The sequence below is a fragment of the Stegodyphus dumicola genome, chromosome 4 (genome assembly GCF_044657685.1).
Source record: "Stegodyphus dumicola isolate Sdum_Otavi_A_Nest chromosome 4, ASM4465768v1".
Lineage (NCBI taxonomy): Eukaryota > Metazoa > Arthropoda > Arachnida > Araneae > Eresidae > Stegodyphus > Stegodyphus dumicola.
This window is the reverse complement of record NC_140771.1, coordinates 196,074,927-196,088,443: the sequence shown is the minus strand read 5'-3', so window position 1 is coordinate 196,088,443 and position 13,517 is coordinate 196,074,927. Positions and strand designations below refer to the sequence as shown.

General features: G+C 29.1%; 1 protein-coding gene across 2 annotated transcripts in view; it reads right to left on the bottom strand.

Annotated features, from left to right (window-relative positions):
* Nucleotides 1-13,517, bottom strand: part of LOC118189141 (teneurin-m-like) — an 866,809-nt gene that overhangs the window by 43,960 nt on the left and 809,332 nt on the right. Inside the window, exons 11-16 of one of the 2 annotated variants that reach the window (XM_085815896.1) lie at nucleotides 11,542-11,656; nucleotides 8,527-8,631; nucleotides 8,188-8,382; nucleotides 7,099-7,308; nucleotides 4,238-4,423; nucleotides 3,892-4,038 (exon numbers count right to left, since the gene is read on the bottom strand). In XM_085815896.1, the coding sequence (XP_085672022.1) occupies nucleotides 3,892-4,038; nucleotides 4,238-4,423; nucleotides 7,099-7,308; nucleotides 8,188-8,382; nucleotides 8,527-8,631; nucleotides 11,542-11,656 (958 nt within the window). The remainder of the gene's footprint in view (nucleotides 1-3,891; nucleotides 4,039-4,237; nucleotides 4,424-7,098; nucleotides 7,309-8,187; nucleotides 8,383-8,526; nucleotides 8,632-11,541; nucleotides 11,657-13,517) is intronic. The other variant, XM_085815897.1, reaches the window with a different exon arrangement.

Here is a 13,517-nt window from a genome sequence, read left to right as displayed (position 1 = left end):
TCAGTTCCTTTAACACTCAAAGAGGAAACAATGTTCAAATATTGCCAAATATCTCTATTTTGCATCGTTAACCATAGATGAACTTTTTTTGCTTAAGATTTCACTTTACAAAATTACTTCACTTTATGCTTTTTCCATGAGATTTATTCTTAAAAATTTTAGAGAAAAAAATTTAGATATAAAATCTTAATAATGAATTTCTCACTCATATAAGATTTTTTATAATGACAGTCAGATAGAGGATTTAACAATGAATCCTCACCGATTCTTTGTAAAATTTTGTATATTATCATAAACTTAAATTTATACTTGCACTAATACTCAATTTTACCTTATAAAGAATATTAGTAGTTTTGTCCAGTAAATTCTTAGTACTTAATTTATTGAAGAATAGCTTATACAAAGTGTGGTTGAACAGGCAACAGTTAGTGGTTGAAGTTAACAACAGGTTATTTTGCTACAAGTTTCATGCCAAATTGTTTCTCTCTTGCAGAATATATAAAGATTTGAAAGAGTTAACTGAACTGAGAGTGAAGTGAAAGTTAACCTCTTCATGACAGCATGTTGCTGAACTGCAGACAGGTATGTCATATACGCATCAGTCCCAAATGTCGCTAGCAGCTGGGTGGTACACTGGTGCATTGCCACTTGCATTGATCTTCCAGATGGGTGTTGCATATGTGCATTCTCAAACATACACATTCTTTTAGAATTTTCTAAAATCACTAGATGGCAATCCATATCCACTACAATTAGCTTATTTAAACACATACATTGTTGACCTTGTGTCCATGAGGCACTTTCTGATTTTGGTGATTTGTTTAGATGTACGAGCAGATGATATAAAGTAAACAAAACCCAGCTGATCCACAGTTGGCTTCATGTGATATAAACATTGAACAGTTTCCGAAGCTTCAAATTTGTTTCTTCTTCTTTTCCTATGGGAACACTGGGAGTGAAGCTGTGGTTTTAGAAACTCTGGTTTGTATTCAGCTTGAATCTTCTTTAGATAGCAGACTAAGTTTTTTGCACCAGGCAATAGAGTTAACTAATAGTGTAATGTCTAAGAAAAAGAACTTTTTAAGGGAAGAAGAATATATTTGAATGGTAAAGCTTGTGATTTTTCATTTGAGCCCATGAGTGACTTATTTTGACACCAAAAAATCTAGATTTAAGTGAAAATAGCAATTTTGATACCAAAATTTTCTCAGAGACTGAATTGGAATTTTGTTTTGCTTTCACTTTGCAATCCAGCAGATCAGTGGCTACTCTGCCATGAACTTGATCTATTACGTAATTGAAGTATTACAAATTTACAGGAGTTACAAAAGTAAATTTAATTAAAATTTATGTGAATGAAATTGATTTTTCCATCCTTTCTTCCTTTGATAATATAATAAACATAATATTTGAAGGAAAAAAAATAAAAATAAAAAATAAAACAAATTAAAGGGGGGGGAGAATATAAACATCTGAAAGGTTTCAGATTTTAAATTATGTCTAAAATGGCATCTTTTTTAAACATTTTGTCTGTTATCTTTATTTATTAAATATCACATTCTTTGCACTTAAACCATAAAATTCAGTTCAAGAGCAATACTGCAAAATAGTTTTAAATTGAGTATATCTTTAGAATTTCTGATACACAGTCTCATGCACTTGAGATAAAAATATTTTTTCTGCACAACGTTGCCATTGCTCGCTTTGAAATCCTTAAGTTTGTTAATCAAAAATTCATTGAAGATTTACAAAATATGAAATTGATAATAAAACAAATTCCAAATTTGGATTTCCACATGCCCATATTCGCCCTCATTCAAAATTCAATGGCTCTATGTACTGTTGTTTTATCACAATGCGAGAAATATACATACATTTATGCAGATTTTTCATTATTTAATTTCTTCAAATATAATGCAGGACTCTAACATTTGGTGGCAACAGTTTGAAAAATGAAACGGACATTTATAGTGAACCAATGCAAAATTGCAAAATGAAAACTATAGTTCTTCAGGGACAAAGCCCCTTTGGACTAATAATTTCTGTGAACAAAAGATGAGTAAAAAATCCATCTTCATTCTAAATCAACATACTCCTGTAGATGTGCATAAAATGGAAGGATTCCTAGGATTAATTATTCTGCTCGGAATAATTACAAAGTTTGACCTGAAAATGTGTTTCATAGTTAATGAAATGATAGCAACTAGATTATCATGCACTGTCTCCTTTCTGAATTATTTACACTATATTTTAAATGTATGTTTAGACATAGATTTAAGTAAATTTTTTGCAACATTTCGTCAAGATGAGTCATATTTTATTTTGCATTTAGATTTTAATTAAATTTTTCCAGAATTTCTTGACATTCTGTGTATTTATGATTATATTACTGTTAGACACCATGACAGAAAAAATCAAAACAATTGATAAAAACATAATTTTTTAAGTTAGGCTTCGCGATGCAAAATATCTTGTCTAGCGAGATCATACTAGTGCAACAACACACTGTCATCAAGGTGAGCTGCGCTAAGCGGCATGTCATCTTGTAATAGGATTAATTGCTGATGCATATATGATGCACCCATCCTGAAGGGGTTAACTGAGTTACGAAATATCAAGTTTTGTTGCTGATATCAGCTATATAATTGTTGCTGATATTTATGTATGCAGTCAGCTATATATAACCATACATAGTTGGCTACATAAATTGATCAAAACAATTTAGAGACAAAGTCCTGTCTCATGATCAGGTATTTGAAAGGTACCTCAATATTTTACAGAGCCAGCCTGGCTAATAACCACTTTAAAAAAGCTGTAGAGAAAACTAATTATGCTTTCTATCTAAAAGTTCTCTGTCACCTGCTGAAGAGCATTCATTATGTGAGACCACACCTGCAAGAACAGGCAGCTAGTTTCTTGCAGATGAAATCAGTACTGGCATACTCAAGCATCTATTTGCTTTACGGACTTGACTCCCTCTAACTTTTTTCTGAAAAGTGATATTCCAAAACACCGAGGACATCAATAAAACCATAATTGTCCAATTTAACAGTATTTGAGTAGTCAAAGGTATCTTTAAATACTTGATGGGCAATTATGGCACAAAAAGAAAAAACATGAATTGCGCACAAAATGAAAAACATGATTTGTCCACAAAATGAAAAACATGAATGTGATAATTGACCACGAGCACAATTTGCACATGGCTTTTGAATTTTCTCATACCAGCAATAGTCCTGGAATTTTACTGTAAAACCTTGTATGTGACTCAGTAATTTTTTGTGGCTATTTAGTAACTTAAATTTAAGGAGTAAGTAAAACCTTAAAGCTTGATTTTAGCAATTAAAAATTTTTTAAAAAAGCATTCTTTATTAAATCTCCAAGTGATCCCTTTATCTTTGCTATTTTTTAAAATTAAATACATCATTGTCATTTTTTGCATGTAAAGATGAATATGATGTTATTAACCAAAAGGATATTTGGATTTAATAAATGAAGCATAATTAATTACTATTAGAATTTTTACATAAGTTCACTATTTTCGCAAAATTGTGCACTTCCTGGACCGATACATACAGTATCAAAATTTTAAGAAAATGTAATCTGAAGCCACCTTTTAACAACTTATGTATATACAAACATAAAATTAGTTTGAAGCAAACAGTTTCTGAATCATGAACAAATAAGGTACTCTAGAGACAAAGGCAAATGTCTGATTTTGAATAAAGCTATTTTTATGGAATGCTTGAAAGAGAGACAAATTTAAAGTAATTATTTTTCATCCTAATCTGGTTTAAAATTTGAAAAGGTTTCTAATATTAAAAAAAAAAAAAAAAAAAAAAAAAAAAAGGGAAGACTTTTTTTATATTAAAAAACATTTAAATGCTATACCTCCATCATTGTCTATTTTGTCATCACAAATCTTTTCTAAAGGAATACTGCAACTCTCTCCAGACCAGTCTTCATCACATTTACATTGCCAATCTTCACCAACTCTAATGCATGTCCCATGACGATTACATGACTGTGGACATCCCTCTGTGGGTATAATATGTATTATATGCAGCATATATTTTTTCCAGCAAACTTAATAAATACTATTCATTTGATTTGAATTATTTACAATAATTCTTTAATTGATCATTACTGTAGTTTATGGACTTAAGAATCTTAAAACTTAATATCTAGAATTTAATAGTCACATGAAAAATAAGGATAAAAATGTACACATATTTACCTAAAGTACAGTAGTATCCATTCCAACCCTGAATGCAAAGACAAGATCCATTTACACACTGACCATGCTCCAAACAACGGGGATCACATTGCTTTTCATTGCACTTTGCTCCTGACCAACCAGGATTACAAATGCAAACATTTCCTTGGCACCGACCATGGAAGCCACAATCTAAATCACATCGTTCTAAAATATGGAAAATAGCACAAGATAAATACGAAGGAAAGCTACTTAACTCTTTCACAACCAATCCGACCCATACAGCCCTACATTGAAACAACCAGAACCGCCCGAAAACGGCCGAGATTGTAATCTTGTTTTCTTTCCTCCCCCGAAGGTATGCAGTAGCAGGTATAGTTCCCCCTAAGGTATGCAGCAGCAGGTGCAGTTTACCCTAAGGTATGGTAGCAGGTGCAGTTTCCCCTAATGCATTGTATCAGTTTACTGCAGACAACTTTTCCTAAGACGTTTTTTATCTTTTGGTTGCTCGTGACATTTGGTTGTTGATTCTTTTGTAGTACAGTGTGCTTTTAAGCTTTAAACAGCAATAAAAGTTCAGTTTAAAAATTTAAGGATTATATTTATTTTTAATCAATTTATTCCTTCCTATAAAAATAATGGAAATAAACAAAATTTCAGTCGTGATCATAAGAAAGCAAGAAAGGCTTGTTGGTCTGACCTTCAGAATAGTTTTATAAAGAATAGAGGCAAAGGCTAATGGAATCTTTGTATGAAAATACAAAGGATGTCATTCGAAATCTTCACACCTATTTTCTGCATTAATGGATGGGGAGGGGAGGAAATTGCTGTGAAACTGAAAAATTATTTCAGGCGGTTTGGTATTTTGAGGATACAGATTAGCAAAGGGTCTGGATTTCAAAGAGTTAAATATTTAACAATTTTAAATTAAAATAAGCTACAAATACTATTGATTGATTATAATCACAAATACATTCTATATCAAATATTTGCTTCAAATTTTTATTGAAAAGAAATAGTATAAATATTTGTTATGCAGACATGGACTGATATGAATGGGAAAAAGAAGCTTAAACAAAAAGCAACAACAGAAATTAATCAGAAATAATTTTCATTTATAGTTTATATAAAAAACTTACAATATATGAGCAAACTCAAATAATATTAAAAAAAATATGAACCATGAACTTAGTATGTCTTTTCTTACAAATCTGTATAAAAGAGAATGAAACCAAATATTTTTTAAGTTAAGCTTCCCAAAAGGAAAATTAGCAAAAATTTTAAAGAAAGTTTTTAAAATGTAACTTAAATATTTAATTTTTAAACTGATCACTCAGAAATTTATGGCTTAAGCATTTTTTTAACATAGATAATAATTATTAATGGAAGTTTGTTTGGCCGTTTATATATAACTGGCATTTGATAGGAAATATACAAATTCCCTCTCAGATTTTTAACTACTTTGCACAACATTTCATAAAAGATGCATTAAAATAAGAAAATCTTTTAAAAATATATAGGAAAATTTTCTGTACTAACATGAAATTTGATGCTATTTTAGTGTTAACAAAAACTGTCCTTCTCCAAGTTTTATGCAAGAAAAAAATTGCTGATATGCAGACAAAATGAAAGCCACATAAGTTTATTTTCACAATCAAACTTGTATAACAGCACTTCATTCCAATTAAAAGCTTTCAAATGAATTAGCATTAACTGAGTTCTCTAAAGATTTCAAAGAGACTACAGTACATAAGGCTAAACAATAATAGTAAAATAAAGAGATAATTATTTTTAATTTTTATAAGAATGAAATTTAAAATGTAATAAAGAATTATCCAGAAATCCAGTTAAACAACATTCTAAAAATTTTTAACCAAAGTAAAAGAGCTACAAATACATTTCAGAAGCCTAATGCTCTTGCAAATACCAATTTGTAATACTGCTACATAACAAATTAGCATCTCATCATCAAATGATTATTTTAAGGATAAAAAAATTCTTAAACATGCATATCTCATTTAATTAATATTAACAAGTTTTACATTTTGCTAGTATGATATCATCTAAAGAATAAAAGTTTGTATTTACATACTACCTCATCAACCATCAAAGTTGGCAGAGATTAAACATTCTTGTGGAGTACTGAAGGAACTGACACCTCTTTATTTAATAAACAATCAGTATTCAACCAGCTCCACTTTTGTAAGCTTTGTAAAAAGGCTTCTACTATTTCTACTACTTTGTTAGGCTGCTCTAATTTCACTCGATGCCCTATTTAGGATTCTATGAATACAAACTTCCTGCAGGCAATGGCTCCAATGTATTACTGTTTTGTTGGCCATATAATGACTATATTATACCCATAATTAAAAACACTTTTTTTGATGGCAACTTTAAAAACTTAACTTTGAAACCCATAATTTTGAAAACCCATGCTTGCTATTCTATAGAAAGTAGTCCCAAGTTTTTATAATTTTTTTTCAAAATGCAAGGGGGAAAACACAGCAATACCAGTTAAGTTATATTCCAGTTTAAAATATAATGTGGCTTATCAAGAATTAATCGGGAATGCTTCAAATGAAAGTGCAGATGCTGTGAGCGTGTTGTCATGTCACACTTATCCAGACCTGATGCTAAACTGCACTGCCTGGAAACTGTTTCATGGTAGATGGAGTAATGCAAAAGTGCTTAAAAATTTTGTTTCCTGTTTTGTATTACTGGTTGGAGAAAACCATGCAGCAAAAATCGTCTCTGTATCAACAAGGGTAAAACAAGTATATCACAACCAATCTCAATTTGTCATTAAGTTGGTGGTCAAATACAATTAAATGTGCATTAGGAAAAAAAATTATGTAAATTTAAAATTTTGAAATTCATTAGACCTTGTGAGCAATCTGGTCCAGTCCAGTGATCATCACAAATACAGCGCTGTTGTTCTACATCAAAATGTCCATGTTCAGAACAATCAGGTAAGCATCGAAGAGAATCTGAATCAGGTTCACCACAGTCAGCGCCTTTCCAGCCTTTTCGACAAATACACATTCCATTTGCACATGTTCCATGCTCTGAACAAGCCGGGTCAAGGCAGTCAACTGAAACAAAAGAAACATACACTAAGATATAAACACTAAAAAATTTGAAAACAAAAAAGCTATTGTTTTGTATTGTCTATTACAAATAAAACTTTACATTAAAGGTAGTATTTGAACTGACTGAATAAATAACTCAGCTTGTATATTAAGAGTACTATTATTTAAATATATTATTTATATTCCTCAAGTACATATTTAATTAAAAAAATTTAGAAGAATTTAGTTTTAAACCTACAATATCTATACATAAAATAGATTTTAAACACCTGATACATGGAAGTAATTTTAAATATTTTTTCAATGATATTTTAAAAATTCAGAAATAGCAGTTTATAAAAGGTAAACCTTTCTTTATGCAAATCGTAGCTAAATGTAGTCACATATAATTTTACTATTAAAACAAAACTGAAAGGAAAAAATACAGAGACCAGTTATTTTACAATACTCGAAAAAAAAAAAAAATGGCTGTAGGAAGGCAAAAAGCTTGTTAAAATTTTTATATCATACACAATATTTATTTATTTATTTGGAAAGATAAAGGAGAAAAACGAATGAACATCTATTACTGCACTCTTCATAAGTGTAGCTGAAAATTTCCAACCAAGACTTCCAACTAGGATATTTTAACTTAATAATAACATTTGAGTATCAAGCAGACCGAAAAACATTCTTAACAAAACTCAATAAATTATTTTTTCAGTCTTATCAAAAAGTTATGGACTATTATATCTTGTCCAATGTCTTTATATCTTACATAACATATACATAAAACAGCAACTTTTATAATCAAACTAACAAAATCATTTTAAATCTTCACATCAATAAACGTTTTTTAAACTCTCTCGATAATAGATAACATTAAAATATTTTTATGCTAACCTTCCTCACAATGAAATCCTTTATAACCAGGAAAACAGCGACATACTCCATCAATACAGTCTCCATGACCATTACAGTCTGGAACTTCACATTCATCTTCCCGTAGCTGACATTCTTTTCCCTTCCAACTTGGACTACAAAAACATTCACCAGATATATAATGCCCACGACCACTGCACAAAACAGGACAAACACCTACAAGAGTATTTGACAGGAATGTGTGGCTTAATGAGACAATAAAGATAATATCATTATTTATGTAAAAGGAAAAGAAAGTCTGAAAATACAAAACTAGACAAGCTAGATAGAAGATAAAGTATTATAGTTGAAATTACTCACGACTTGAACATGATTCACCGGCAAAGTCAGGCTCACAAATACAGCTACCCATGACACAGGTACCATGCCCATGGCAATCATAAGGACATGGAAGACTAGATTGGTCTAGGAGAAAGGGGAAAATGCTCATCAGTTCTGACACAGCAAGTACATAGCTAGCAAATTTCATTATATGAGATATTTTAAATTTCAGATTAATAATTAGATATTTTGCTAATGCTTAAAAAAAATATTTTGAGTTAGAAGGCACAAAAATATAGTTCCATTATTATCATCATTACTATTATTATTATGGAATATAACTGAACAACCTGTTAAGCTTTTAATATTCCTTTTGTGAATTTGATTACTGAGTGCCTTATCCCGACACAATTACTCCAATAGAGGACAGAAAATCACTATTTCCAAAGTATTAATTATTTCTTACACTGTGAAATGCTGAAATATGTCTTAATCATTGTCTTAAATCATTTTTTAATCCACATTATTTTTTTGATAATAGTTCACCTCCTGCCAATAATATCCTCAGTATGTAATGTAATTCATTTTAATAAACAAATTAAAGAAACATTTAATAAGCAATTGAAATTTTAGGAGTATTTATTTTTACTCAAACAGTTCTTTGTGAAATGAAGAACAGACTGCTTGCTACAAAGCACAGCAGAGGGGGACAAGAAAATCATAATAAAAATGTTACATCAAAAGTGTAATATAAAATAAAACTCCTCTCTTCTAATGAATAAATGAAAAAAAGTTATAAAGGCCTGGTAAAAGAATTGGAATTATTTTTACCTCTAGCAAAAGTTTTTAATTACATAGACAGCAGTTTATTTCAAATCTAATAAATAAATGCCATAAATAAGTAAAAAAAAAAAAAAAAAAAAAAAAATTATATAATAGTAAATTTGTCCCTGCACTAAAAGTAGTTAAAAAAAACATTTTTTACAAGTAAAATCTTAGATATTCAAATAAATACAGAAACAAAAATAAAAACTTTAAATGTTATTAGGTTTACTTTAAATGGCACATTAGTAGTGTTAAATAACATACCATAAGACTACAGTGCATGGTAAATTAAAATAAAAATGTGAAACAAATAACAAATAAAGAAAATTAAATTACATCACATTCTGCATGCACATATTTGCACATTTTGATAAACAAACAAGGTCATATATGCATATTTGTACATTTGCTTTGGTGTATTTACATAATTTTGCATTTCATTACACTCAAGATAAAATCAGTATCTACTTAGCTGTGATACAGAAGTGCTAACTTTCTCATTTTCACATTCAGACTTTTGTTTACATTAAATTCTATTAGCACAGTGGCATTATAAAAATTAAAAAAAAAAAAAAAAAAAATTTCATTTGAAAAGTTTCATATTTTAACAGTCACCCAAAAGGGTTTATTAAGATTTTTTTATGCTCTTGCTCAGCTCTTATATTTTTAGCTTTATTTTAGCTTTATTATTATTTTTTAGCTTAATTATTTATATATAATTTTTTTTATATTTATGCTACATACAATTCAACAGCAAAATTAAAAAAAATTAAAAGCAGCATAGCAGTATAAATTTAAAATTCCGGATGTAGTGTTAAGTGCTGCCATACATTTTTCAGTTTTTTTTGTCTTTTTCTCAGTTCATCATATCAGTGTTCAGTTTTCTTTCTGAGATGGCTTTACAAAACACTTTTTCATCTTTAAACATGCATACATTCATGTAGATTCTTCATTATTTAATTTCTTTAAATATAATACAGAACAATAATATTCGGTTGCAACAATTTGAAAAGCAATATCGCGTTTATAATAATTCAACGTAAAATGCCATTTTGATACTAATATCCCATTTGGGACTATCGTAGTTTTAGAGATAGTAATGATATGGAATGATAATAAATGAAAGTTGAGCTAATTAATTTTATTCATCATTAATTATCATATAAAAATTACCCTGGGTGACTTTTCACCCATGGACAGATTATACTCAATACTACTAAATAAGGTTATCTCTTAAGGCCATCATATTCTTTGTAAATAAAATGAATAATTCTTTTCTATTAGAGTTGTAAGTTATTACTTCATCTTTGTTTTAGGTGTGTATTAAAGATGTTTTTCTAGAAATTCATCCAAAATAGCATTAAAATTTAGCAAATGTTTCTTCATGAATGCTTATATTTTTAATATTGACTTGGAATGTATTTATTGAAGATAACTATTGGAATTTAGGTTTCATGAGCTTCATAAGAGAAAATTTAAGATTTTTGAAACAAATCATACAATAGTGTGGATTATGACAATGAATTTAAAGACACAGCTAATTCAGAAAATACTATATTGTGTAGTGAAAAGATGTGAGCAATACACCAACAATAAAAGTGTTAAGAAGAAAGAAAGTGATGAGACACAGTTTAGACTGTTTAAATGTGTATATTATGATAAATATAAGAAATTCACGTGCATTAGATAGTAAAAACAATTCTGGTAAAATTATTTTAAATGTTGACTTAGAATTTTAAACATATTTCTTGAACAAAGAAAATTTTTGATTCAATAGATATTTTGAATCTATAATTTAACATACTACTACAAATCAGCAATTTATGCTACAGAATATCAAGTAGTTTTTCAAATTCTGAATACCAAAAATTAAAACATGCTAATGAAATAATTTTAAATATAATAAAACTTGTTTCTCTCTTTCATATAAAATAAGTTATCTATTTAGATTCAGATAATTTAAAAGTTTCTCAAAAGTACTGTAGGTGAATATTAACCTAAAGCAGCAATAATGACTGAAAAAAACCAGTAGTGAAATATGATTAAGTAGATACAAAAAGATAACTTTAAAATTTTTTAAAAAGGTCATCATAAAAATATATGAAAATTTCTGATGATACATTTTAACATAGATAAAAAATACATATAAATAATAATTTTTCATGCAGTTAGCAAAACAGTACAAAAGCAATGCATTATTTCACATCATATATGGATTTAGATACATACCAGTCAAATTGGGTATAAAGGCAACAAGTTGTGGCTGTTCTCCATCATTATATACAGATATATACCAAGAGCCTTGATCCAAAAACTGTACAAACTCCATAATGAAGTAATCCTGCTTTAAAAATAATTCAGAAAATTTTCTTAAATCAAATGCATACAACTTGTGGTGTTGCTATGAAAAATTTTGCATATTGTTTCTGAGTGTTATGTTGCCAAAGCAGACAACTCAGAATTTTATGAAAATGTATTTATTTGGTAGCTCATTAATAGATCTGTGAGAATTATACCAGTGTTTAAAGCATCCAGTTTTGGAATTCAAGTGTCATGTCGATGTTTTCTTATTGTTGTGAATAGGATGTGGATTTTTTTTTTCCTTGAAATAAATTGTAATGCCACACTAGTTTGCCTGCTAATGAAAAATGAAGTGTTGCATTTTTTCAGAAACATGGTATTTTGTCTAGTAGTAGAATACAACATTCCATGAATTTAATTTGTGCAATTTTCTGATTTTTACTTCCTTGTACGAAGTAAAAAGGAAGTACTGTAATCGTGAAAAGTTTCAGGCAGCATATTTCAAAGAAAATATCCATTTTGACCACTATCGAACGCAATTTAACGATGTTTTTGTGTGTCATCTGTACATACGGATAAAATAAAAGACTCTTTTCCTCCAAAAATATTATAAAACTGCTTTAAAATGAATTCTGAAGAAAATTTTTCGTGGCGCCTGTACGAACGTATGTATGTATGTATGCAAGACGTATGTATCTCGCGTAACTCAAAAACGAGTAGTCTCAGAACGTTGAAATTTTGTATATAGGACTGCTATAACATGTAGACGTGCACCTCGTATTTTGGTTGCAATTGGCTGCACCAAACATATATAAATATATTTATATATATATCCACTCTGTTACCCGGCTCAGTGATCTGTTTCTTTACTCTTATATGTTTGCAAATTGTACATTTTTTGCTTTAAAAATGATTGAATTATGTTGTTCTTATCTTCCAGTTAAGGTTTTTATGCCTTTAGTAAATCTGTATGCAATATTTTTATAATTATCAACAATTTTTAAGTTGTTTAAGTGCCGCTAAGCTTAATACTTTTCTTGATGGCAGCCATTGCTTGTTTACATTTGAAACAGCAGAATAGTGCATTTATTGCCAATCTAGAAAAACTTAGCTTCGCAACAACAAAGATAACGCCTTTATTTATTATTGCAAATTACCTAAATCATGTTTGATCCTTTCTGGAATTTTTTCGAGGAAATAAGTGTTTATTTACTTTGTAATTTTTAATACAGATATTTTGAGTTTTTATGTATTTTTGCCTTGTCACAAAGTGAGAACTGAATTAATTGAATGAGAAATACTCAATCGTATGTGAAAAACTGTTTCTTTTTTGTTTTGTTTGCTTAATTTCTTTTATACATCGTTCTAGCTTTATTATAGTATTTGAATAGAACATGTGGCAACGATTAGATAATTCTTCAAATGATAGACATTTTGTGCATTCTGAGTTATAATATGAACGAAATATAATACTGTTAAGTGAAACTAGCGCCAGAGTGTCGCTATGGTAAACAAATACATAGTGAATTTTAATAAGTGCATTTATTCTATTGTGGTTTATGCGCTATCGACGAAGTAGATTTAATTCAATCCAATAAGTTTAAATGAAATGCAAGAAAAAGGCATATAATTTAATATTCCGTACAAGGAAGTCATGTGGTGTACACATCAGATTTTTTTTCTAGTTAAAACATGTTGATGTGCACATGGAGAACAGTGCCAAATTGTTTTGCACTTACGAAGTTGCATTGCATTTGAGAATTCTGCAATACTCTGATTTTTCTTTTTTTAAGTTGAAACAGATCACTGTGTATATGAGTAGAAGGATTGGAAAACAGATAGTTGTTTTATTATGGAGGTTTCTTGCATTTTTAATTTCGTTCATTCGTTGCTGTCTTTTTTTT